Genomic DNA, 27,924 nt, shown 5'->3' with positions numbered 1-27,924 from the left:
CTTTAAGTCTCCACAGTTCACTAGGGATTACAGGCAGCATCAACGATGCTCTAAACATGAACTTTTAAATATTAGTTTTTCAAATAATAACTAAAAGATGAAATGAGGACAAATGTAAATATTTACCTATGTACTAATGACTCAGACTGTCTGTATGACACTTTGGTGTCTAACAGGAACTAGCATCACATGCCTGGGTATTCAGCTGTCAGATTTGATTATTTTAGTTAGGTTTCCTCATACCACAATTAGACACTGTACCCAGCCTGACTGAGGAATCAAACTGGACAAATTCCTTTGTTTATAACTCTGTAGTAGAAGAAGGTTGAAGTAGCCCCTTTTTCTGATCTAGTAAAAAACCCCTTGAAAGCAGTGGCAGCCTCAGATACATGAAAGGCTTATAGTTAAGGCAACCTCTGAAAAGTGCTGAAAAAGATACCAGATACTAGGTTCCCTCATACCTTTCCCCTCTTAATTAAAAAAACATATGAAAGTAGAATTGAAATATAAAATGTATTTCAAATATATTTATCCACTATGCAATCCCAGGAGTTGTGTGTCAATTACCTCTAGAAAAGCCAATCAGAAATTAGAGCCTGCCTAGGTCAAATTAAAGCAGGTTTTCTCTTTGGCTTGCAGGTGACGTATGAGCATCCTAGGATCCTATGATTTTTATGCCCTTTCATCCTGACTTTCAGTGAGTGCTGCACTTCAAAGCCTTTTTTGGTTTGAAAATCCAGAAACAGAGGCAGGAATGCCAATGTTTCCTTGTTGTTTTTATTTCTAAATTAAAGGATTAACTGGACATGTAGCATACCAATTTCTTTTTCAGAAGTAATGCATAACCTCATATGGCAAGACAGAAAGGCTAATGCAGCTGGCCTCTGCATCTACCAGACCAGAACCAAAACCCCACAGCAGCACTCGGAGCACACACCTAGAAGAGAGGCACACACATGAAGCATCATTATGCACTACTACATGTACAGTGAAAGGTCAGACATTTACATCATGGGAGATGCAGGACATTGTGCTGCTAAATACACATCCATGAACAGATGCAAGGCATGAATGGCTTTTTTAACCACTTCCTCTTTTCACTTCTATCCTCTCCAAGGATGGTAATTTAATATTAAATGCTGATCTCAAGCATTTCCTTTGTGCAGATCTACTGGATGTGAGACACGAAAGAAGACCCTTTACCGCATTTATGTAAGCTCTTGCTGGCATGAGGGAGAGAGGCAGAAAGACCACGCATCACTAAGAGTGGTGTTTCAAGGTGTTGAAGAACCGGGGAAGCTTACTTGTTGCCCTGCATTTCCTTATGTGTATATGTTTGACCTCCTTCAGGTGTCCTTTATTTTCTGCAGGAGAGCTTCACAGTTTCTCTAGAACCTCAGTGAGGGAATAAGAGTGTTACAAATATTTGTCCTAGGTAATTTATCTTACTGCACATGTTATTCTGATAAATCTTCTCTTGAGAGTAAAGCATGCCACCTTTCCAGTGAAATACATGGACTTTACTTTCCAATTTCACCGAGGGTCATTACACCATGTGATCAACCTTGGCCTAACTGCTCCAGATGCATAGCTTCAAGAACAAACCAGGGTACCACTGAGGTACCTTAATATAAATTTTAAAAATGCGTGGACTGACCTTTATATTACTGAATCAAGCCTTATATTTTTATCAGTTGTGACAAACTAGGTCAGAGAAGGAAGGTAGGTATTTCAGATTATGTTCTTCAGGTACAAAAAAGAATACTAAGAAGAAAAGAGTTAGATATGAAATAACTATCGAACTGCATAAAAAAGCACAGGTGTCACAGCCCAGTGCAGGCACTAAGACATCTGCGTATCAGCAACCCCCTTGTTTTGTTAAACAAAGCCTTACCTTTCTGCTATAGATTTTCTTGGGAAATAAAAATCCTCTCCTGCGAGGTAGGCAGCTGCAGTTCCACCTCCAAAATAGGTTTTCCTTAAGAGGGGGGCAATCCGGTTGTTTACCAATAATGCTCCTAAACCAGTCGGGAATCCAAAGATTTTATAGAATGAGATAGGGATAAAGTCAGCTTGGTGCACTCCCAAGTCTAATGGAGAACTGCTCACATATGAAGCTGCATCCAGTAGAACAAACCACTTCCCTGGTACTTCGATGGGGTACAGTTTTCTAGACTTGATATCCTGTATCCATGAAAGGGGATATTTGGTACCAGAAAAATTGCTCTGAGCTGGGTAACAGAAAAGATGAGGTGTCGTACAGTTTTGTTCTTCAGCCAGTAACCTGCTTTTTTCTGAAAAGATTTCCTTTGGTTTTACTGGAACAGACAAGACATTCATTGAGGCAGTTATCCCCCTCATACCCACCACAGATGTGTGGCTGTCAGTTAGGTAACAAAATCGACTGCTGGGTTGCTTTGTGCCTTCAGGTATCCAAGGAAATGCTTCTGCTACCAGTTTAAGTGCAGCTGTGCATCCAGATGTGAAAATGATGGTGTAATCTTCAGCAGTAGTGTGAAAGTGTTGCAATATTCTGAAAAAAAGGGGGGAAAAGATCCAGTTATTTTCTGATTTTTTTATTTTATTGCTGTGTGATATATGTTGGTTTTCCTCAGCATAAATTCTTCTGCTCTGACACCTGATACGAATAGAAGTGGTAAGGTTTTGCCAAATAGCACAATAAACTTCAAGAAGTGTAACCCAAATAATTTTGCCCATAAGAGATTCCTTCCAATGTGGCAGTGAACATGGCTGTGGTTTTAAGGATAGAAGCCAATTCTGCTTGGCTCTGAATAGAGTGGCCAGTCTGGCCCCTCACTGGGATCAGAATCAAGCCTGCATATGATTAAAATTACACTGTCCTTGAGAGAGTCCAGTTTTATTTGAAAGCTATTAGGGTTTTTAGTTGACAAAGTATTTGGAGAAGCCAGAATAACTTTCAGTTAAAATAAAATAATATGTTTACATACTGGGCATCCCGGTTAAGGGTCACAGGATTCAGCAGCGAAACCTTAGCTCACAGCTCTGCTCCTTGCTTATATTATCAACAATAGAAACAGAAGACTGCAAAAAACAAACTATGTTTCCTTAGGCACATAAGGCAGTAATCTCTGTAGTCCACAAAGAAAATCTAAACCTAAAGCAATTTATGACTTGCAATGAGCCAGACTATGAAAACTTAAGCAAGCCAATCTCTTGAGATAGATCTACGCCGCTACACACTCGTTGATGCCTGGACAGCAAGCACCTTGCTGGCTCTAAACTATGTTTTTGTTAACACCATCTAATGCACTTTTTGGCCCCCGTGCAAGCTTGTGTGTCTCATAGCTTTGCAGTGTGCAAGATGGGTCTTTTCAGAGGCTGAGGAACAGCTTCAATTCAGTCACCTTTCTTACCTTTATCACCTGATGAACTTTCTTTGAATTAACTTTTATAAAACTCCTACTAATATTAACAAGAAACGTAACAACCGTCTGAGAGATATCAGCTTCAGTGCACGGAGCATAGCAAACAAAATTGAACCAAAGCATAAATATTGCTGCTTAGCAATGCTGTCTGGTTTTCAAGGAAGGTAAGATTAACAGGGTTTCTCAGTGCATCTCTTCTGCTGCAGAGCATTTCTGTGAACAACATAATGTATCAGTGCTCTCCAAGCAGCTGGCACTCTGATCTGTGTAATTTCAAGGTACAGACCAGCACTTGGAGGGTCTACGAACTCTGGTTCCCAATGTGGATCGCTAAAAGTTTGCATGTTTTATATGACAGAAAATTCCCTTACCAGAACAGGCAGAAACTGAAGACACAGTTTCATCTAAATGTAAGTTGTGCAAAAGATTACGTGACACATTCAAGCTAAAAATTCCTGAACCATAGGCCAGCAGAGAGAAATGCCCTAAAGTTTTATGTGTCCAGTCTGAAACACAAATACTACAGTCAAAGGGTGGTAAAGCTGGTGGTGTGGCATGCAGCAGTCAAAAGGTTAAACACTGGAAGAGAAACAATTGCAGTGACTGGTGATTAGGACTAAAAAATACCCTGCAAAGGCCCACCAAAATGATACTATTAATATTTTCCTCAGTTGAAGGGAAGTCTTACTGTACTGGGAAGTACAGGATGCAACAGTTGGATTCACAGGCCCAAATAAGACTTGACTTTCTTCAGAACAAATTTTTGAAACCTGATGCAATTGGTAGGTATGTTTTCTGGAAATGAAGAAAGAATTTCAGCTTTTACGAAGGACACCAGCAGGTCATGGATTTAAGCTTTAAACATTCTGAGAAACCATTTGAAAGAATTCATAAGGATGTTTCTGAAATAGATCTTCCAGGGGATAGTTGCTGCAAGTATCCACAGCTTGGGACATAGTTTTTAAAGACCATGTTCGGAGAAACCAAACTTCTCCATTAGACTTTAGAAGCCATGTAGGGATGAAGATAGGGACAATCACAGAAGTTTTTGTATTGGGTATTGAATTCAACAGCCTGCCTGATTCATCACTGTGACGTGCTCTCTCTGGTCACTGACTCACCCACCGGCCCCCTTCCCCTGCAGTGAGCTGTACAGCCTTTCCCACCACCACCTGCACTACAGCTTGAAGCACGTGTGTGTCACACAGGACACCTGGCTGAAGGAATCTGAAACCCTCTCAACCCAGACAGCAGCCTCTGTTGAAGCTGAGCTAGCTGTAAGGGTTACGACACAGAGCCATGTCCTCAGTTTCAGTCTTGGTATCATTCTGCCTTTATTTTCCTTTCCCTGCATTCACCTAGACAGAGAAAATGTGGAAAGCAGAACAAGAAGAGTCCTAACTTCTTCAGGGAGAGAGCAGGAGAGCATTAGACTCTTGTTTCTAGGGAAAGAGAATTGTAGAAAATGCTTTAGTAAGGAGTCTGGGCCTTTGTAGTTATGGACATAATTTTGTCTGTATTATCTGATGTGGGTTATTTTTGCATGCACTACAGTCACATTGGATAGGTCTTGGAATCATTACACTGACATAAACACAAATCACAAAAAGGTTGTCCGATTCCAAGAAAAATCAACAACAGTTAAGTATCCAATATTTCGCGTTGTTACCTCTGTAAGCACTAGGCCAAGTTATGTATCCACATGTATGTGCACAAAAAGAATACCTTTCGAGTTAAAAAGCTAGGTGACAGGAGCAAATTCTTAATGCCTAACATCTTTTCGCAAGAGCAAGCTGACGAGAGCAGCAACAAAAAGCGTGCTGAAGCCTTATCAAGCCTGCTTCTCTTCTAGTCGCTATGCTTCTCCTGCTCTCCTCCCCAGTCAGCCTCTTTGTGCCACACAGGCTGAGTGGGAGGTCAGACACAGCTAGGCAAAATGACAGATTTTTCTCAGAAATGACAACCTGCAGCTCTCCATAGGAACTGGACTTGCTTACTGCAGCACTTAATTTTACCAAAAGACACTGTAGAATGACAATAGCTGGGATGCAGGAATGGTGGATCAGGATTTAATAATGGGATGCTGTTGCTCAACCATGAGTATCAGAGCCAGTGAGTACTTTCTTATTTTATTTTAAATCTCATGCACATCAGTAGTATTTTAACGATATTTAATTTTAAATCATTCAAATTCAAGAACAGCTGAACAGTTGTAAATAAAATTCAAGCTGTAACACTGATACATTAATCTATTTAGTTCAGTACCAGAAACTGACTTTCACATGAAAAAAAACAAGCTTTAGCATAAAATTTTCAAAAGTGCCCAAATGAATTACAGCTATTTTTTTTTAAAGGCATTTAAGTTCCTAAAGCTTAAGAAACAACCAAGTTACATTTCTAATTGACTTCAATGGGAAATACGCTATTTTGTGAATCTCATTGGGTACCTATCTGCATTTTGGGTCTCTGAATTCCTCATAAAATTGCTCTGACCGCAGTGCTTGAAAAAGAGCTAGCATTTTCAAAGTCAGACTTACATTTTGACTGAAGTATTTCAAACGTTAAAAAAGGAAAATATATAAATAAAGCCATAGCAATGAGTTAAGGGAATTTCCTTTTCCAGAACGACTTCTGATGCACAGAGCAGAAGAGCTGTGAGTACCTCAGAATAAAGTTTATAAAATGAATGCCACAAACTCCTGAACTAGGGCAGCACTGCTATGATAAAATCAGAGTACTTAGGGATAGAAAACTGCAATGTGTCTGAATGACTCCTGCAGCTCACAGTACTACATCCTCTGTTTTGACCTGAATATTGGGAAGCACTGGCTATTACACACAGAATTCCTAATGTTCTCTGCCTGCATGTAAGACATACCAATTACAGTGAAATGCAGTTCCCCTTTATTACACTCCTGGAAGATTTATAGCCATATATAAGGTCACTGTTGGCAGCAGGACTGAAGACTTGCAGTTTAAAACTGATAGCTTTATCTACTATAGATCACAGCTGCAAACAGCAGTGGTATTTTATAGTATTACAAATTTTTACTTTTCAAAGGACTCTTTGGAAGAAACAACTAAGAGGATAATTATTTCATTAAACATACTGATACAGCTGTGCCATCACCAGGAAGATAGCAGAAAGGCTGAGAAACTTGGCCCAGTACCTTGCTTTCAGGCTGTCAGGGTGGGGGAGGAAGCTGCACACTCCATCTTTGCAGCACGTTGAAGACCCATCATGACTCGCTACCCCTTCCCCCCCTCCTCTCACCTCTCCAACAAGAGCGCACAGATCACAACACAAGGAGGTCAATAATGCATGGCCAAGAAGCCTGTCCAGGGAGTAGCCACTGAAAATGCCCTCACTTGACCACACTTCCCTGTGTACACGTATTCTGAGATCTCTCTGTTAACTGGTGTTTAAAGCTTTTAAAAAGTTGCCGTGAGAGTTCTGTATCTTCATGACTGCAGTTGAGCCAAAATGCCTTACCACTCCAAACCACTAGTAAGGAAAGACAACACATTTTCAACCAAGCTTGCAGTCTTACTTTATACCTTTAATACACACATAATTAATAATGGACTTTACATTTAAAGGTATCTGTCATCAAGTCATAAATTTTGAGGGAGTAGTCATATTATCTAACTTATCTAATCCAACAGCCTCAATTAATAGTTTAATTAGAACTAGACACTCCACATTGCCACTGGCAGCTCTGTGGAAGGTAAAGGCTACTGATCTGTTCAGCTACCTTAAGTACACAATGTCACTGAAAGTTAGACGAAAAGGATGCTCCCCAAAGCTGTTGCCTGGCGGCTGTTACCTCATGCAAAAAACCCCATGTTCCTCCTTGCCACCAGCAATTTGTTTGTGGTTTTCAGCAGCAGATCAATAGCAGTGCTCCCACAAAGGTACAGATGCCCATACTATTTATTTCCATTACAGACTCCCAAAATTCTGTTGATTTACATGCCTTTTCTTCCGTGCTTCTGGGCTTTAAATAGTTATAAAATATGCTTCATATCAGTTTCTCCACTCTCTTAAAATTTACCATTCCGCAAACAATTGTAAAAAGCTGAAAAGCAACTTATATTGCTAGGTTTGGGTCCCTCCACACTTCCAATTGGTGCAAACATTTCAATTTCTAGTTGGCAAGATCAAAACATGGCCAAGGAGTTTGTGATTTTCATGTTTCATATTTGCAGTCACATTTTCAATTAGATTGTATATTAATAAATATTGTCAGTACAATGATTTTCTAGCCAGTAGCTGATCTAGATAAAAAAAGACCCCTTTTGAAAGTTTAAGTATTGCCATTGTAACAAGAGATTCAGATTTGAAGACAGAAGCATAGTTATCTGTTCACCAGTACAAATTCAGGTAGCACTTTATAAAGGCTACTTTTCAGCTGCACATTTACATATAACAATTATTTCTTATTAGAATTTTTTTCCATTGCCATGCTACCCAGAAGCACAAATCCAGTTTGGACATGAATTAAGAGATGCTTAGCTTGAGCCTCAGAAATTTCATCACATTGTCTGCTCTACAGGAACTCTGAAAAGATGTAACGTGCTGTTGTTTAAGGAATGGGGTTTGTATTAACGACAATTAAAAAAATTAGAAAGTGATTTCTGGGTCAAACAAAATATTTTGATGTAGGGGTTTTTGTGGTTTTGTTGGGTTTTTTTTAAAGTTAGAGGGTAACACTTTTCATAACTGATGTTTTAATACTTTCTGCACAGAAGTGCAAATAAGTGTAGACAGTGGCTGCATCTACATTTCTGGGTAAGAGCATTTTAACCTTCTTCATTTATTAATTAAGACTCAGCTCCAGCTATCAAAGCAATCAATTGAAAAACTCCCATCACCTTTAGGGAGGAATCTTAAGGTCTTGTAAACTGCTGTGTTTGTTACAGACACTGGGACCAACACCCTGCTTTTAGGCTTAACTTAACATGCAGCAGTAGTTCTTCTGTACTTAGTTTTCTCCTTATGTGTATGAAGGAAAAGGAACCGAAGATGTGGGTATGCTCATTCCAGCCCATGCAGAAGGATACCATAAAGAAGCATGCACTGATTAACATAAAACCCAAATTTTCCTTAACTTCTTTCACTGACAGAAGTGACAGCTTAGCTTAACTGGTTACAATTATATCCATAAGGGAAATGCTCTGGTTTAACAAACTAAAAAGCGAAGCCGCCTGGGTAGGAAATGTCTTATATCTTACTTTGTAAAGACAAGGTCTGTTCAATCCAGTATGTCACCGCATGGAGTTATGTCCCTGTTGTCAATTCCCAATACAAACAAAAGCAAACTGAAATCTATGAATATTTTAAAGAATCAAATATATTTAAGCAGGAAAAAAAATCTGCCAAGTCTGTCTTTCTCCAGCAAAATATTAATTTAATTAAAAAAAAGCCCTTGTAAACGTTTTGGGTTTTTCTCTTAAAGCAATGTTTTTAACAGAAATCTAAGCCATATCATCTCTGTGACCTGTGCAGCTAACCCAGCATAGGTCCATCAAATTGAAGGATTTGCCCATGGATTAATACCTGCATAAGGAAGCGCACTGGGGTAAATAATCCCTTATAGTTCTTTCTCAGATTCTGCTCAGTCCCCTTTTCTGTTTCATTTTCCTTTCTCATAATGACAATGCACAAATTTACACCTTTTAGAGTACATGCTGTGAAATAGGCACATACTACTTTATTTATCCTCACTGATTACATCCACATAAACTTCTTTTCTGTTCATTTTACTCAAAACACACTCATTCTGAACCCAACTTCTTCCCATTCCTGCTTGTTCAAGAGTAATTAGGATTTCACCCATCTACACAACTACTGCTTACGGCAACACTGAAATTAGCTCCCTGAACTTAAGAAATAAATGATTATCTGGAACGCACCTCATAAGCTCTACTTGGCATAGGCAGATGATGGAAAAATCACTCACTTCCTATTTGAAAACATCCATTTGTTTAGGCATTCACACTCAGCCATCTGAATTGAAGCATTATGATCCAATGCATTTATTCTCCTAGGCACTGCACAGTTCACTGGAGACACTGTGGAAATACCTGTTTGCTTACAAAGGGTCATAGCTGGTCTTCACCAAATAAATCCCCTCTCCAGTTCCGCAAAGCTGGCAGACAGCAGGATGCCTGGACTTTCTCTCACACATCTTTAGAATGGCAGGAGCTCTTTAATGGCTACAAAATGTCTTAAAAGAAAAGATGCTTTGATGGACAAAGCCTATGAGAAGCACACACCCTGGTTGAAAGGTGTTGACCCTCATTATAAAGTGCACATCCAGAAGGTGCTCAGTGTCGTATCAGGCATACTGACAGGTCAAGCTAAAATTTAGGGTGGTGTTATGGCTTCGCATATAACCAAAAGAGCAAAACATCGAGAAGGATCATGAAAACCACAGAATCCGATACTGCAGGCCACCTTTTGGTAAAGTTTGTTCTAACACACAAATGTTAACTCCTCTCACTGACAGAAGCTCATAACTCCTGTAACTTTCTAGATGTGGCAGAAACCCCTGGGTAACTGTTTCCTTTGAAATTAAATAGTTCTTTTTCTGTGTAGAGAGAGAAGATCAATAGCTACATGATTTTCAAACCACTCTGCGGATATTTTTTGTGGGTAAGATCAGCCAGATCTGTTTACTACAGTGCCTGAACAACTGCCAAAGATTTGTAAAAACACTCGTGAATCATGGTATTTTCATTAATTAGGATTCAAATGACTCTGCAAATTTATATCACAGGTTCTTCAAATGAAAATTCACCACCTGCTATTCAAGATAACCAGGAAGGAAATTGAAAAAATAACCCATATTTTAGGCAGCCATTTGAAGAGGACTAGCCATGAACAGCAAACGGCTCATAAACAAACCATTTCAAACTGTATTTTCACAAACTAATTGCTAAATTGAAAACTGAAAATTAATCTGGATCAGTTTGTAAATCATTCATATATTAGAATTCAAAGTATTTTTGCAGCAAATCTTAGGAGTCACCACGAGGAAGCAAAATTAAAACCAAACATAGGAAGGTTTTGTACAAAGACTAGCATATTGCCTCAGTAGGCAACTTCAGCATGACGTGTCTTCATCACAGTATCTTCTTTGTAACATACACCAAACAATTAAGATTACTGTATTTTCCCTTTCAAAACTCCTCTTACTTAGCACAGACCACAAGTTTTTTATGTAGGCATCCCCTGAGCAGAAACAGAGAATGCATCAAAATTCACGTCAATGGTGAACACTCAAGACAGTGAAGCACCAACCAGAGGTATGACTTCTACCAGTAATAGGTGTCATATCCTATTCCCAGGCTACGTGAACAAAATAAAGGATGTGCATACAGCAATTTGTATCATCTTAAGACATCTACACCATGGACACTAGAGCACATCACCGTTTAGAGTCACCCAAAAGCCAAGTAGCTCATCTAACCTAAGCTAGAAGTCTACTTCAAGCTGATGTGTCTCAACCTGGACATGTCCAATTCCTTCCATCGCCTGCCAAAGGCATCCAAACGCCTGGTGCATTGTATACAGCTACTCTTCTGCAAGTTAACCTCAGCTTCAGTATCTCTGGAAAACAACCATCCTTCTTTCCAATCTTACTCAGTAAGTCCTCATCTCTAACCTTTCCACATGTTCTCAGCTCCTGCTGGAGAGATTCATTCCTCAGTGTTGCAGTTTCTAATTCATTCTGCTAATGCCAGCAAGCATCACTGGCATGAGGCCTGCCTGCCTACCTACCCTGGGTATATTTGCTGGTAACAGGTCAGAAGTTACTTCACTTTGTTTCTAATTCTTGGAAAGTGGAGTGTGACCGCTGGCTATTTTCCAGCAGTATAACAAGTATAAACTTGTAAAGACTGTTTCAGAAAAAAAAACACATAAAAAGCGCACACGTAGGTGTTCTGACAGTTCCACACTCTCAAGTTTTTACAGTGTTTAACCTTTTAAGTAACCTCAGATAAGAAATTAAATATTCTTTAAGTTAAAAAAAAACTTCATAAGCTAGATTTTTTCTTCTTTTTGTAAAAATAACATATTATTTCTTCCAGACTTTTTTAAACATTATTCTTTGTTTAACTTTTCTTTAATGGAATTTGTTTCTAGATCAGCTTTGCCCTTCAAACTGTTTAATTCTGTGATCTCTCCAGCTACAGTGGTTTTAGTTTTTGTTTGGTTTTGGGTTTTTTTGTAATGGTTTTGCAACCAGTTAAAGAACTACAGCAATTTTTTTTCTGAAACAGTATTTCACCTACTCCAAACACTGTGACCCTTGTCAATCTCTTTTCCTTGTTGGTGCCACAGAATGGGTGTGTGACAACCAGTAACTGTCTATGACCCATTTACAATATGGATTTGCCATCATAACCAAGTAAGATTGACTTATTTGCATGTTGTCTGGTATTTTGGATTGTAAAGTGCAAGTAACTAAGCACAGCTTCAAAAGCATAACCCAGCATTTCTTACACCATTCAGCAACAGCTGGGCTTATTCTGTGGTGCTGGAGTCAAGCACAGACATATGCTCATTACTGAGTCTCCCAATACTTATTTAGTCTTTACAATTTTACCTTGGGGTGGCATTGCCTGGGTCTAAGGTAGGTCTGAGAGGCAGCAGAAGAGCAGTTGTGTAGATGAGCCTGTGCAGCTCCTGTGTCTGAGGACTTCTCTACACCAGCTCGAAGCAAGTCAGTTCCTGAGCTGTGCTGGGGAGCAAAGCACAGCAGTTGTGACAAAGTGTGCTGGTCCCAAACACTCCCACATGGCTAGCAAACTTCTTCCACCATCTTCTTTCTGAAGTTTAAGGATGAGTCACATGTCTGACACATCTAGACTCAGTTGCTGTTATTTACGGTTACTAGACAATGGATACACCAAAGTTTATAGACTGTGAAGAGTATAGATGCCTGCCTGTGCCACTGGGCAGACATCTTCCCAATGCTGAGATCCACCTGTTGATTACTATTCCAATTCCTGCTCTGAAACAAAGCTTTGATCCTAATCTTGAAAGACATAAACAACAAATGAAGATAGCTGTATCAGTGATTCATAGAATCACAGAACCATTTGCATTGGAAAAGACCTTTAAGATCATTGAGTCCAACCATCAACCTGATACTGCCAAGACCACCCCTAAACCATGTTCTTAAATGCCACATCTACATGTATTTTAAATACTCCAGGGATGGTGACTCAACCACTTCCCTGAGCAGCCTGTTCCTATGCTTAACCACGCTGTCAGTGAGAATTTTTTCCTAATATCCAATCTAAACCTCCTCTGGTGCAACTTGAGGCTGTTTCCTCTCATCCTGTCCCTTGTTATGTGGGAAAAGAGACCGACACCCACTTCAACAACCTCCTTTCATGTAGTTGTAGAGAACAGTAAAGTCCTCCCCTAAGCCTCCTCTACTCCAGACTAAACAACCCCATTTCCCTCAGATGATCCTCGTAAGACTTCTGCTCCAGACCCTTCACCAGCTCCATTGTCCATCTCTGGACGCACTCCAGCACTTCTACGTCCCTCTTGCAGTGAGAGGCCCAAAACTGAACACAGTATTCCAGGTGTGGCCTCACCAGTGCCAGGTACAGGGGCACAATCCCTTCCCTGGTCCTGCTGGCCACACTGTTTCAGATACAAGCCAGGGTGCTGTTGGCTGCCTTGTCCCCCTGGGCACACTGCTGGCCCATGTTCAGCCGGCCATCAGCCAGCACCCCCAGGTCCTTTCCCACCAGGCAGCTTTGCAGCCGCTCTTCCCCAGGCCTGTAGCACTGCGTGGGGTGGTTGTGACCCAGGTGCAGGACCCAGCACTTCTCCTGGTGGAACCTCATACAATTGGCCTTGGCCCATCAGTCCAGCCTGTCCAGATCCCTCTGCAGAGCCTTCCTGCCCTCCAGCAGATCAACACTCCCCCTGAACTTGGTGTCATCTGCAAACTTACTGAGGGTTCACTCGATCCCCTCGTCCAGATCATCGATAAAGATATTAATCAGGACTGGCCCCAGCACTGAGCCCTGGGGAACGCCACTGGTGTCCTGCTGCCAGCTGAATGTAGCTCCATTCACCACCACACTTTGGGCTTGGCTGTCCAGCCAGTTTTTAACCCAGTGTAGGGTACACCCATCCAAGCCATGAGCAGCCAGTTTCTCCAGGAGAATGCTGTGGAAGATGGTATCAAAGGCTTTACTAAGGTCCAGGTAGGCAACATCCACAGCCTTTCCCTCATCTACTAGGTGGGTCACCTTGTCATAGAAAGAGATCAGGTTCGTCAAGCAGGACCTGCCTTTCATAACCCCATGCTGTCTGGACCTGATGCCCCAGTTGTCCTCCATGTGCTGCGTGATGGCACTCAGAATGATCCACTACATAACCTTCCCTGGCACCAAGGTCATTCTGACAGGCCTGTAGTTCCCCAGATCCTCTTTCCTGTCCCTTCTTGTAGATGGATGTCACATTGGCTGACCTCCAGTCAACTGGACCTCTCCAGTGTGCCAGAGGTGTTGATAAAGGATGTAGAGTGGCTTGGTGAGCTGCTCCACCAGCAATCACATATGTATTGCAAACTCTTTAATATTAACCTGTTCCACTGGAAAACTTGCAAAATACAAGGGAAAGGAGATGGATAAAGACAAAATGGTTTTATGGCAAAAGGAGTCAGCTACATAAAATTGACTCATAGCAGTGAAGTACTCTGATCCCACATGTCCAGAAGCTCAGAAACTGACTGTTTCCAGCATAACCTTTTAGATCCACCTCTTCAACATATTTCCACATAAGACTGATGGCCTGACTACAAAAAATCATTACACCCCTAGCCAGAGCTTTCTTGCTCAAGGGAAAAAAAAAAAAAAAAAAAAGATGACAAAGATATAATTTCTTGCAATTCATAAAAAGGCCTGTACAGTGAGTTCACATTTACTTGGGAAACACTTAAACCTAAAACTTCAGAGGTCCTCAAGTGCTTAAACAGAAATTCACAAAATCATCTGGGCCTCAGTTACTATGGTGACAGGGACTATGGCAAACACTTATACATAAATAGGCCTTATTTCATCAAGGGTTGCTTTTCAAGTACTGTGCTTTTGTCTGGAAATGGCTTTTGATGACGATGTTAATCTGAAATGACCTCAGTCTGCTTTCAAAATACAGAGGGTTTAGGTAAATCTATTAATGCATTTCAATAGCATTTTACTTTACATGGTATAGGTATCACAGGCAAATTAGCTAAACCCTCAACAGCAGTTTGTACTTCCCTTTGCTCTGGGGAAAAGCCACAAGAGTGAAGTCTGGAAGAGTGCTGACCACTGTTCATTTGCCATTTGTTTTTCATGCAGTGTGATGGCCCACCTCAGCAGCTTTGACTTTGCTTTCTAGGAAGAACACTGATGCATTTTACAAAAAAGCACAAAAAACTTCTGTTGGTATGAAGGGCAGTGACAGTAATATGAAGAGCAGAGCCAGCAATCCTTGGCACACAAGTTCCTGAAACCTGCAGGACCCTCATACTTTGGTAAAACAGTGGACTGTCCAATTACTTGTGAGTTAGAAATAACACAATACCATGAATGTTAGTGAAACCATCCTGGTGAGCATAATTACAGAAATACTCAAGAGTGAAAGGATTTTCTGCTTGTTTGTTGAGCTGACCAAAGAATTCTTGGTGTCAGTGTGCACTTGCTGCACTGAGCTACATTCATGTTTTGGATCAAACAGCCTTAAGATTTCCCAGAAACTATGAATGGATGTTTGCTCCTATGGGAAACATCATTTCTGCCTGTCAAGTCACTCCTCATTCACTTTAAATCCTGACAACTGTGCTTCCAGTGCACCTGGCAGTTGATGGAGACTGTTCTATACATGATGGATGCAACAAGGCATAAATGACTGCTGAGGGATACTCTTGACTTGCCTTAGAACCTGGCTACAATCTACAACAAACACATTTGGGAACAAGGAACAATAAAAGCATTTCAAGGAGCTCACAAGTGGCATTTTTAGAATCATAAAATGAAAGCAGCTTAGAGGGAACTTAAAACAACTTAAAGCCCATAGCATCACAAAACTTCCATATAAATGCCGTTGCTTTACTAACTGAACAGAAAATATTAATCAAACTCAGGAACCAGCCACTGTGTATCTGTGAAGGAGCTAAGGGAAGTATTCTGAAACTTGCCGCAATCCCTCCCATACTGTCAGAGGATCATTCTGTTCAAAATAAAATGGACATGGAAATGATAAACTGAAAGTAAACAATGCTGTTTGAAGTGTCCCATTAGTTAAATCTGATATAAATTAAAATTGCTATTGAATTAAAAAGTTCACCCCAGAGGGCGTATGTTAAGTAACCTTTCCTTTTTGCAATTTGTGCTGCGTGGCAGCAGAAAACCTTACAAAATCAAAAGTAACTAGAAATTATAGTAACAACCATAATTTCCCTATAATCTTTCTACGCTGCATCCCCTTATCTTGTGGAGCTTCTAGGCAGAAAACCTGAGCCAGAAAATGTAGTGGCTGTCCTGGATTCCTCTTCTTTCTCACTATCTATCTCCTAGGAGATAGAAACCTGACCCAGGAAGGTAGGAAATCCAGAAGTGAGATGGTCAGTCCATATGTAGGAACAGAGACCCATGTCCCATGTATTCTGGGAAAAATTCTGAATAGCAAATTCATCATTGCTGTGAACCACTGCAACTTCACTAGAGCCAATTACAACAGGAAAGGAGCAATAATTATGAACCTGTTTCTGACTTCCCAAGTACGTCACCCTGCATAGCAAAGTGATAAAACAAATCAGGTCAGGGAAAGTTTCTCAAAATGAGCAGAGGACTACTCACACGCGTAGGATACTGCTATGCACAGGGTGACATATCCTGCTCAACTGAAATAAAATACTCAGCATCTTGTGGGAAGAAATCCACGGATCACACCTTCAAAACAGTGATAAAGTTGATTTTTTAAGTTCAGCATTTTTTTACAGACTAAACCCAGAAAAAAAACAGGATGGAAAAAACTCATCATGTTTCATTTCTTTGAAGGGTTATTTTAAATGAGATGATAAACAGTTAAGAATATTTGCAAAATTCCTCCTTCTGATTCCAGGTATCAAGTACCTTGAAAAAACCAAAGTAACATGCTGCAGCTGACAACTGAAATCTGCACTGTAGCCTTTCAGCACTGACACTTACATGTATTGAGCTAGGAAAGCAGGAAAACATTATTCTTGATTACACATAGATGTACAGAAATTGCCAAATTCAGACTTGGCTAACTTCACAATACTGTCCATGCTTATGCATCAACAGAAATTTTGTTCCTCATTACAAGATTTCTTAAATTTTATTATTGCTGAGGGGAGGCGTTAATTATTATTCTTTGTTTTACTGGTAAATTTGTGGTCATTGCAGCAGAACTAATGGTTGTAACAACACTGATGCAATTCCTATCAGTGTATGCTCTTATAGGAGCACAAGTGTTGTTACATACTCACGGCTGCTTAAAAGGAAGCCCTCTACCCTTGATTAACTTTCAAGGAAAAATACGGCCTAGAATTTATTGCTGCTGGGATGCAAAAGTCCTGAAAGTGTATTCAAGCTAAAACAAAAGACTAGGTACATTCATGTATTACCTTGTACAGCGATGAAACCCTTTTGGGAAAAATGTAGTTGGGTGAATAAATCTTATACTAGACATGGATTTAACCTATAACCCTCTTGCATTAGTGAATCTAAGCATTCTACAACTTATTGGAAAGCTTTATTAATGCCTGAAAAAAATACATTCCACAAAAACTAGAAATTGCTACAGCCTCTGAGTTACTCTGCAGTATCACATTACAGTAGGCTAGCTGTTGTGAAAGTGATCTCTCCTCAAATACAAACCAGATGGGATATGAGCAGTAAGATCTCATCAGAGATTAGAGGTCTACCAAGCTCACGTTCCAGCAGGATTGAGTCAGGTTTCACACCCACGAAGCAGGAGAACAGTATTCCAAGACCTTTACTTTGCAAAGTTTTTTCAGATAAAATCTACTACCTTTCCTGTTCCGTGTACTTTTTAACTCTACCTATCATGATTTCAACACTATTTCTCAAGATGTGTCACACCTCCGATGCTTTGATATTAGCTTTGGTAACATCTAATATCACGAGGAGCAGAATGAAAAGTGCAGAATATATTTGATGAATATTTATTCAGAGTTTTAAAGACACTCATGATACCTATGTCTGTGCCCTTTGTACATTGCTTTCTGCAAACATCCCAGCAAATGTACAGCAAGTACAAAGGATTACAGAATGTTCTAGGAAAGTAAATACTGAACTTTTAATTGTACACTAGAAATCTGATTCTAGGGGGCATGCTCTAAAAGCCAAACACAGAAGCTTAACGCACACCCTGTGTCTCATCAAAGGATTCAAATTTTGAATTGCAAGGTCTCAAAATGAATTGCTGGCAAGCATTCCATCCAACAGGGATGTCAGCAGAAATTATTTGGTGGATAACAAACCACACTGAAGAACAGTCTATTTTTTATGGGCAATTTCCAGAATAAGAGAGATTAAATTCCTGACACAGAATAAATATTAGTGTTCTTTGCCCACCTCACTAGGAATCTGTCCAGAAATGGACACAAAAAGGCAACTCTTTTGCAGAAGCCGTATTTAAAAGACAATTACATCCCAGAGGGATGTGTGAAACTCCACAGTACTGCAGTACATATTTTTAGCTATTACAATTTCAGATTTCATTAAGTGTTTGTACAATGTGACAGTGCAGCAGGAGATAAGTGCTCTGGTGTATAATTTCATACTTTTTTATCATCTGTCTAGACCATCTGGCTGCAACTCAACATGCCCCTAAAACAAAGGTAAATGCATGAATTGTCAAGAGATGCTATCAAAGTTACCTATGGGTATTAGAAGAAGGAAACAGAAACAGCAAGTGGTCCACTATAAAAAGCAGAAGGGCTCTTTCCAAATGTACTTTGCTTGTGATTCAAAGACAATTAAATGTGATGGGTACAAGATATTTTATAATGTTGCTGCTTATTCGCATTATAGATCTACTAGGCTCTTTTTCATTATGCATGATTTTTGAACAAGTTTTGAAAAAGACAAGAATTGTGTAAATATTGTCAAATTTAAATTTTAATTCTTATATTGCCCTGCCTGTTGAAACTCTGCCATTCCCTTGCATAACAATATTTTCACAGCAACATAAAAATTAAGGTATTGTGACAGCCTGTTGCACAAAACCTTCAAGAAAGCAAATAGCTTTACTTAGCCCAAATTACTTGGCAAAACCTTGCTGTGTTGAGATTGGGTGGCCATCAATCAGGCTTTCATTCAAGATGTGTAGATATTGTCCACTGAGGCAATGTTCATCACAGTATGTTTGACACTGCATGTATTGCTACAAGTCTGTGTGGCTCAGAGCAGTCTTGGCCACTTCTGGGTGCTCAACTCTTGCTACTCATTAGAGAGCCGCTATCAGGCTCAGCAGCAAAGAGTTGAAACTGGGAATCAGCACTCTGATTCACTCACCTGCCTTTACAATATTGTTTAGACCACTACCCCTACGAAAAGATTGCTGAGACTTCAGTACATTCTGGTTAGGTTCCTACAGTTAGAGGCAGGAATCTGAAGAGTCCCTACCTTGTGCCCCTAAATTATTCTGCGCTAAAAGAATCTAGAAGTATTTTGGTTCATGTTTTCATTCCCACTAGCTAAAATCAAAAGACTTATTTTTAAAACAAAACAGCTCCCTTTCAGCAGATACCAGAAGCAGTGGGATTCACTGTGTTCCACAGTGCTGCACTCCCCAGGGAGCTCCTCAGGTTAAAGAGGTGTTTCTGCACATTACCACGAGCTGGGCAATTTCTGTACATTACTGAGACCTCCGTCTAAACCATTTACTCCCACTGAAATGACCACCACCATTTTTAGTGTATTCAGTGTACGTTGTGGTTAGGGGACCTCTAAGTGTCCCATTGCTTGTAATAATTCAGACACAAGAGCTTAACAAAAGAATATGAAAGATATAAAGCTCTGTTTATACTTATTGCTGAGGTACTGCTTCAAATGTGATGCACTACCACTGAAACCCCACCTTTGCACCATGTAAAGAAAGCTCTCTGAATATCTCTCTGAAGGCAGAACACCCACAATGGTTGGTTATAAAGCGGATTGTACTGCACCATGTCAGTTTTCATCTGACAGATGTTGGGCCAGTTCTCCAATTCTCTGCATAAAGCTTCTGATTGATTTGTTTCTTTTCGTGAAACAGGAAGGTTACTGCTTCCTCTGCTGCTGTCTTCCCCTCCTCCCTCCCACTTGGCAGCTATTACAGAAAACTGCAGCAACAGCTATCACTTCAAATCCCATCTATTTTTCACTGGAAGCAGCAGATGTACATATAACACTTCACTAAAGTTAGTAAGGGAGGTTGACATGACATATCTGTACCACAAGATCACTGCAGATTTATTGGATGCTTAAGCCTTGGTTCAGGAGAGTATTTAAGCGTGTCTTTTAACTCTTGATGCTTGCCCATTGTTTTCAATTTGTTTACAATTACATACATATGTAAAAAACTTCTTGAACTGAGACATTACACAATAAGCTTCTGAGATTCATCCTCATTCTTCCTCATCCCCCACAAACTATTCAAAGGCCTTAAATATCACACAAATTTATAAGTGATCCAATATTTCTTTATTCAATATGGAGCCATACTGATTATTTTTCTTTAAACACAGGCCAAGCAGCAAAATGAAAGTAGACTGTCACTCCTCTTACTGCCAGCAGGCTGGCAGTAAAGGGGGAGATGTTGAGCAGACTTGTAATGGGTTTTGGCAGAGCCATTTTAGTTTCTTTCTTTCTTAGCATGAATGTCCTGTTGTGGAGGTCTCTAAAAAACACTTACAGGCAGAGATAGATAAGAAAAGTTACTTCCTTCAGTTTGCAGCATAGATGTCTTGTAAGTTCTCTGTGCCAACACATTTCTTTAAATGTAACTTTCGAGGTTTATTTTTATCAAAATAATGCTACTTACCAACTTCTAATAACCATATTTTTATATAATATACTGTATAATTAGTATATATATTAGTATATTATATAGTATATATAATATTATACTATATATTATAGTATAATTATAAAATTATACTATATAATATACTATTATATTATCATTAATATAATTTCTATATTATTGCACTTTTTAGTGTAGGTTTATTGAAAACTGTAACTGCTTCCATTGCCTTCCTACTTCACCTAACATGTGACTGTAAGATTAACAGAAAAGGACTGAGCTTAAAAAGAACATCCCCAAAACAATCTCCCAAATTCTCACTTCCTCTTACCACAAACCAGTAGTACAAACACAGCCTTGGTCATTGTTGCGGTTTAATTATTTGCATTCTTTTGAAACACAAGAAACTCTGCTCACACACAGAATCCCACTGTGAGATTGTACGCACACAGTACAAACTGAATTCCCCAAAGGACTTTGGGATGGCTCTGATCACCACCTGATTCCCAGGAAAGCCTGTGTGTGCTGAAGAACTGGCAAGGTTTACAGGACAGCCTTGAAAAACACTTTACAACTAGGCAGACTGCATGAAGCAAAATCAAACAGAAATCTTGTTTTGCTTAGATACATGCCTGTGTGCATGCACAGAGGAAAAAAAAAATACTTTAAGCTAGGGAGAAACACATGTAAATAAAAAGAAAATTACTCCAGAATATTTGTAAAGCTTTAAGAGATCTGAAAAGCTATGCAAAGGAACAGAGCTTCCATGCACTCCCCCAGACAAAGCTAACTGACTGTCGTTTTAAGAGAAAGGAAAAACTTACATGCTTGTGGTATCTGCTTTATTCAGCGCACAAGATTTCATACGGACACAAGGACATCATTTGTGGCTTTATTGTCCTTACTGTTCTCATGAGAATTAACCTTCTTGTTATTCTTAAATATTGCTCAGCAACATTACAAAGGAAGAAAAAAAATATGCATGTCACAAACTTGAATTCTTTTATGATCAACAGAGGTACTGCTATTTCACTTTAAATGAAAAAACAAACAGAGGTTTGCTTTTAAGTCCTGATACGTAGGTACTAAAAATGTTTATTTATTTTGTACAATATCTCAAAAAGCGGTTTTACCTAATATATTGAGTAATGACTGAACAATCAGGGAATTTACAACTTTGGGTTTTTTTTCTCCCTTTGATCTCTCTTTTCCCTTTCTGCTTTTGCAGAATATTTGGTAACTGATGCTCAGAAACCCAGGCCAGAAAAAAACAAGCATTACAAGGTACTCACATATATTCTGTTGCTCTTGTACATCCACTGTTATCTACAGCTATCATGGTAGTCTGCACTTTGATCCTTTGCTATTCTTAGAAAGCTACAAAGTCCTTATACAGGTTAAACTCTTTGCCTTTTCTCTGCATGGGTGGTAAAATTTAGGTATTTATGCTACTAAGTGTAATATGCTATATCCTCCAAATTGACACTCTTGCTAGCAATTCGACTAAATTTGTGCCAAGTAAAGACTGCTAAGATAAGAAAAAATTGGCAAGTGAGAGCATTTATTTCTCTCAGATTTGTCCCAAACAATTTACCAGTATTATTTAATTTCAAACATTTCTTTCCACTATATCTTTTGAAGAAAAATAAATAAATAAATAGATAGATAGATACCCACTGCTTTGAATCCCTGTGAGCTTGAACTACAGTAATTTACACAACTTACTACACTGTTCCAAGGCATGCCTGTTTCTACCTGTCCACAAGGGCAAAGTTTCTAATAAAACATATCTTCCCTAGCATGCTCTCCTCTGCCTCTGTCGTGACTCCTTTCTCTACTCCCCACTATTCCAAATTCTACTGCAAGAAACAGTTTCCTTCTTTGACACTTTGACCAACTCATTGCCACCGAGTAGCTCTCCCCCATCTCAACTGAATCAAAAAAAAGTATTGTTTTCCAGGCTGACTGTGGTCTTGTTAGTTAACACGTCTCATCCACTGCCAAGGTTTTGACTTTTAACTCTGTGCCACAAACCTCACTGCTTTCTTACGCATTTTCAAACAGTCCCATTTCTGCTCTAGAAAAAGCTTGTAGCAAACATCCATTAGCAGAATATCCACTTATGAATACTTGATTACAAGTCCCCCTTGTTGTGTTCTACCCCTGCCACCCCCCGGAATAAACATTCTTTCAGCAACTGGGACACTGGCACTGTTGCTTCTCATGTTGATGTCTCTTGTCTTCTGGGTCTACTATGCTCCCTTAAGCATCTGTGCCCACCTGTGGTCTCTGCTCTTAAACCTAGACAATAAATTTTTCAGGAAAGAGACTACCTTCCCCAGACACTACCTAATACCAAGTACCACAGTATGCCTCAGGTATTTCATGCACTATCAGAGCATAACTAGAAGAGATATACAGTAAATTTTTGTACCCTAAATGTTTGAATGCAAACCAAAATGCATATAAAACATGAAGATTTTGGATGCCTGATTTGGTAGAACCTCTGAAATTCAGGCTTAATCAACACGCCTCTAGCACCTACTAATGCTGATAGCAGCCTAACACATTTAACTGTTTTTTAATCAATAACTGATTATCTTTTAAACTGGTTTTACTTTTACTGATAATTGAGTGATTCATCCAAGAAATCACATAAAGGATGTGTGAAAATTTAGATCTCCTCTTTTTAAATTACTAGATGAACCCTGCTTCTCTCAGCAGTAGAATCTGAAATGTTTCACAACCAGCATGATGCTAAAGAGGTACTTATTAGTACCCACAAAAGAAAATAAAATCTTTTTATGTGGAAGCTATCTGGAGACCTAGAATATTTTTTAAACCATGAAACTTAGCTACATCATGTACTCTTTGCTCTCAAAAACAGAAAGCAAGAGAGTATACTAATGGGCACAGCCAGAAACTATTAAGATAAATGATTATAAAGGAATTCAACATTAATAAAACAGGAGGAACTGACCAAAAAACACACATGCACACACAAAAAGAAAAGGTTCCATAAAGAAGCTTCGTTTTGAGGTTACAGCACAGTGTTTCAAGTAATGTATTATTTTCTTTGGAAGCAACAAATCGTACTGCTAAAATAAGACATCTACAGGGAAAAAGAAGCTTACTAATGATAAATTATTTTAATATAAAAGCAACCAGATTAAAAGCATACCCCATTAAAAGATAGACTTTTTTTTTTTTCTGATAAGGCAAAAATGCCATCAGAAGAAACATTCTGCAGTACACAAAAACTCATCTTTTCCAAGAAACCTCTGAAATACTAAGCTATTATTTCTTGATACCAAATGTAATTAAAGTACAACCACTTTAAGTGCAGTCTAAGCTGGATTAATCAATAATGCATCAACTCTGTGCTCAAAATAGCAGATCACTGTCACCAGGGATTAGCAGGTATAACATGTGGGAAAAAGTGAGCACAGAACACTTACAGTTCCCCAAATACGCAACAGACCAAACTCCACAGCCTTTACACATTCCAGGGTCAGGCAAGTCTCATAGAAGAATAACTGAGCACTTTGCTGCTGATTGAGGCCATAGTAATTCTGCCAAGTGCAAGCAGTTAACCAGCTCCTACCATCAGGCCTTGGTTAGCTCTATAAAGTTTTAGTAATCAAGTAACATTCCCTTTCAGATTAAGATATAAATCTACAAAAGGGAATAGGAGCTAGCAGGATGCCCCTGCAGCTAAAACGGCAAGCAGCGTCCTGGGCTGGATTACCAGAAGCACAGCCCATCATTCTCCTCTACTAAGCAGTTATTAGACCCCATCAGGAGTACTGCAGGTTTGGGCTCCAGCACAGGAAAGACAATGATCAAATGCAGCTAGTTTGGTGAAGGAACATCAAGGTGGAGCGCATGCCCCTGCAGGGGAAGGTTTTTAGCCTGCGATGAAGGCTTTGGGGGATAACAGCAGCCTTCCGCTACCTGTGAGGAGGTCTTCAAGACAGAGCCAGGCTATTCACAGTGGTCCAGCAGGAGGATATGAGGCAAAAGATATGAAATGAAATGAGAGAGGATCCAACTGGATAGAATAAAAAGCTTTTTCATCATGAGGATAGTAAAGCAATGAAATGGCCTGTTGAGACGCATTGTGCACTCTGGAGTTTTTGAAGGTTTTCACATGGGTATGGCTTTCAAGAACTGGATAAAGCCCTGAGCAACATGGATTTATAGCTGAACCTGATTCAAGTAGCAGGTTGGACTAGATGCCTCCTGAGAACCCTTCCAACCTGAACTAACCTGTCTTCTTATGATTCTAGTAAAAAGTCAGCATAAAGTTTCTTCAGTTCCTCCGTATCTCTTCCTCCTCAGTACAGATCCCATTTTTTGCATCATGTATCAAACACCTTCTCCTTCCATTCTTCAGTTAAGGTTCTCTACATTTAAAGCACAAGAGATCACTGATATCTTTGGTTTTTTTGCTTTGAACTTCACAGAAGCAAGAAGCAAAAATGCCTTCCAAAGCAGACACTGCTTTCCTCTTTGCAAGTGTGAAAACTGGTTTGATACCCACCATACAACAAGAAAAATAAAAATGGTTAAGTCTTAGGTAATTAAGTACCTGATGTCTAGCTACTAACTCCAGCTGGTTGCACCACAGTTTTTTTTTTGGAGATTGACTGATAGTGCAAGCATGCAAGACAATTTCAATATTTAGATAAAAAAAAAAAACTGGTCAGACTCTTGACATCCATACTGGTCAGACTCTTGACATCCGTTCACACTTATGCCTGTTAGATGATATGAAGAAAGCAGAATAATGCAGAGTAGAAAAGTAATTTTACTTACAATTCATACTAGCAAAGGGAATAAAAAATTGTGTTCATGTAGCGGGGGAAGTACTTGTGGACAAAGAGCTAGAGTGACTTAGAAGAACTTGAATTCCCTGGCACCATGTGTATGGCCAAACCACTTGTCTAAAAATATTTATGCTACTAGAACATAAAACAAGTCAGGAAAAAACCCAAACCCAAACACTCTCATGCTGTTCTTCTTTCTGCTTGTGTAATTAAAACACCTGCTTAAAAAAAAAAAACAAAAAACAAAAACAAAACCCCTAAAATCTAAAGAGCAGTTAAACATGTGCCTAGTTTTAAATGTGAGCTTCTGTCCCACTGAAGCAGAGGCTTGAGATTTTAACTGATGCTTATGTGTTATCCCAGACGGCAGGAGATTAAAGGAATTATTTTCTGAAGTGGAGGCCTGACACCATTTACCAGAAGGGAAGTTTAAGCAGGCTAGCAGCACCTCATTAAAATCTGTCCATATCTGTGTGGGGTTTTCAGGCATCTATCACTAGAGCTACCTGCAAGTCCTGTAGAGAAAAGAGAAGGCAGCAAAAAGGCCAGTGGATCTAGTCTTCCACTGGTGCCTTCCAAAACAAAGCATTTAAAATCATAATTCACTTTCTGTCCACCTCTTTCCTTTCTGATGGCTTCTGCTCTGTCTGTCAGTACAAAATCCAAGGAAAAGCATTTGGAATGAAGTTTTCTATGGCCTAAGGTTCATTCATGTGTGAGTATATCTTTCTATGTAAGCCGGTCCTTCAGCAAAAATCATTGCTTTGAACTAATAAAGCAATGAAGAAAATCTGGTACCAATCTGTATTTTGTATAATGGCTTTTAAATGTATTTTTTTCTCAGCTTCCCTGATTTCCTTGTATCGCCTTTGTGTATGAGCATTAGATTTATGCTTGTAAAAATCTGAGTCCAGATATAAAAATAATGGTAATTTTGCATGTGCAAGATGAGGAGTTCTGGTAGCAAATTATTTTTTAAATACAGACAATTAAAGATTTGCAGAAGCCAGAAGGGCTTGTCACTTTGTGTAGTCTATGGACAGATTAAAAGTTCCCATCACAATCAGTCTCTGTTATATAACTTTTATGGGTTTTAACCTTTCTCCAAGGGGAAAAAATGGATGTTTTTACTGCACTTTGCATAGTTTTTTTGTGAAACAGCTTATCAGTAGGGATGATTGACTGAATTGGCTGGTTGCTGCTCAAACAAACTGAGAATGCACTTGGCTGATTTTAACTCCTAATACCACTCAAAAATTTCCTGGTTAATTATACTTTTGCAGATGTAGAAAATCCACATGCAGAGCTGTGAAGACATTATGTTGCAGTCTTATTGCACTGATGGCTTACTTATTATGGAAATGTTTTACACATACAAAACTAGCTAAAAAACTATCTGCGTGTAGGAAAGAGTCCTAAAAGAAATACTGCATGGTTTTTAAATATAACTAAGAGAGAAGCAGTCAAGAAAATAGCAAGCTATATTAAAACTAAAATCGTAAAAGATGGCACATGAAAAAATTTTGTTTTAAAAATCTCTAGAACCAACACCACATATTAATCTCCACATCATCTCCAGTTTATATCTCATACTGTTGTATAATCTCTAGGAAAAAGCACTTTGCTCAAGGAATCTACTTTTTATTTAAGGGATTCCACCAATTAAGTACTTACTTGTGTTCAAACATGTCAGTTTTCAGACTCATGAATTGTATCTAAGTGCGGGATCACCATAGATGGAAATCACAGAATCATAGAATGGTTTGGGTTGGAAGGAACCTTAAAAAATCATCTAGTTCCAACCCCCCTGCCATGGGCGGGGACACCTTCCACTAGACCAGGTTGCTCAAGGCCCCATCCAGCCTGGCCTTGAACACTGCCAGGGATGGGGCAGCCACAGCTTCTCTGGGAAACATGTTTCAGTGTCTCGCCACCTTCACAGTAAATAATTTATTCCTAATATCTAATCTAAATCTGTCTTTTTTCAGTTTAAAACCATTGCCCCCTGTCTTATTGCTACACACCCTTGTAAGAAGTCCCTCTCCACCTGTCTGGTAGGCCCCCTTTAGGTACTGGAAGATGGCTATAAGATCTCCCCAGAGCCCTCTCTTCTGCAAGCTGAATGACCCAAACTCTCTCAGCCTGCTTTCATAGGAGAGACGCTCCAGTTCTCTGATCATCTTCGTGGCCCTCCTCTGGCTTATGGCTGGCTTTCTGGGCTGCAAGTGCACATTGCTGCATCATGTTGAGCTTCTCATCAGCCAACACCTCCAAGTCTTTCTCCTCAGGGTTACTCTCCATCCATTCTCTGCCCAGCCTGTGTTTGTGCTTGGGACTGCCCTGACCCACATGCAGGACCTTGCCCTTGGCATTGTTGAACTTCAGGAGGTTCACACAGGTCCACCTCCTAAGTCTGTCAGGGTCTTTCTGGATGGTACCCTTCCCTCCAGTGTGTCGACCACACCACACGGCTTGGTGTCATCAGCAAACTTGTTGAGGGTGCACTCCATAAACATGTGGGTCCAGTTGTCAGATATAGCAAGTCAAGTAGAAGTTGTTGGAAATAATCCCCACTGAAAGCAGGCGCTAACATCAGTTGAGGGTGTGGCTTTGG

At 39.6% G+C, this 27,924-nt stretch overlaps 1 protein-coding gene across 3 annotated transcripts in view; it reads right to left on the bottom strand.

Moving 5' to 3' along the window:
• Positions 1-27,924, bottom strand: part of MOCOS (molybdenum cofactor sulfurase) — a 262,563-nt gene that overhangs the window by 142,945 nt on the left and 91,694 nt on the right. For 2 of the 3 annotated variants that reach the window (XM_080378145.1, XM_080378146.1), the window contains exon 5: positions 1,895-2,533. The exons of the other annotated variant lie outside the window; for it this stretch is intronic. In XM_080378145.1, coding sequence (XP_080234271.1) covers positions 1,895-2,533 — 639 coding nt within the window. The remainder of the gene's footprint in view (positions 1-1,894; positions 2,534-27,924) is intronic. 3 annotated transcript variants of the gene reach the window in all.

This window comes from Falco punctatus (genome assembly GCF_963210335.1).
Source record: "Falco punctatus genome assembly, chromosome: 3".
Taxonomy (NCBI): domain Eukaryota; kingdom Metazoa; phylum Chordata; class Aves; order Falconiformes; family Falconidae; genus Falco; species Falco punctatus.
This window is presented reverse-complemented; position numbering and strand designations above follow the sequence as displayed.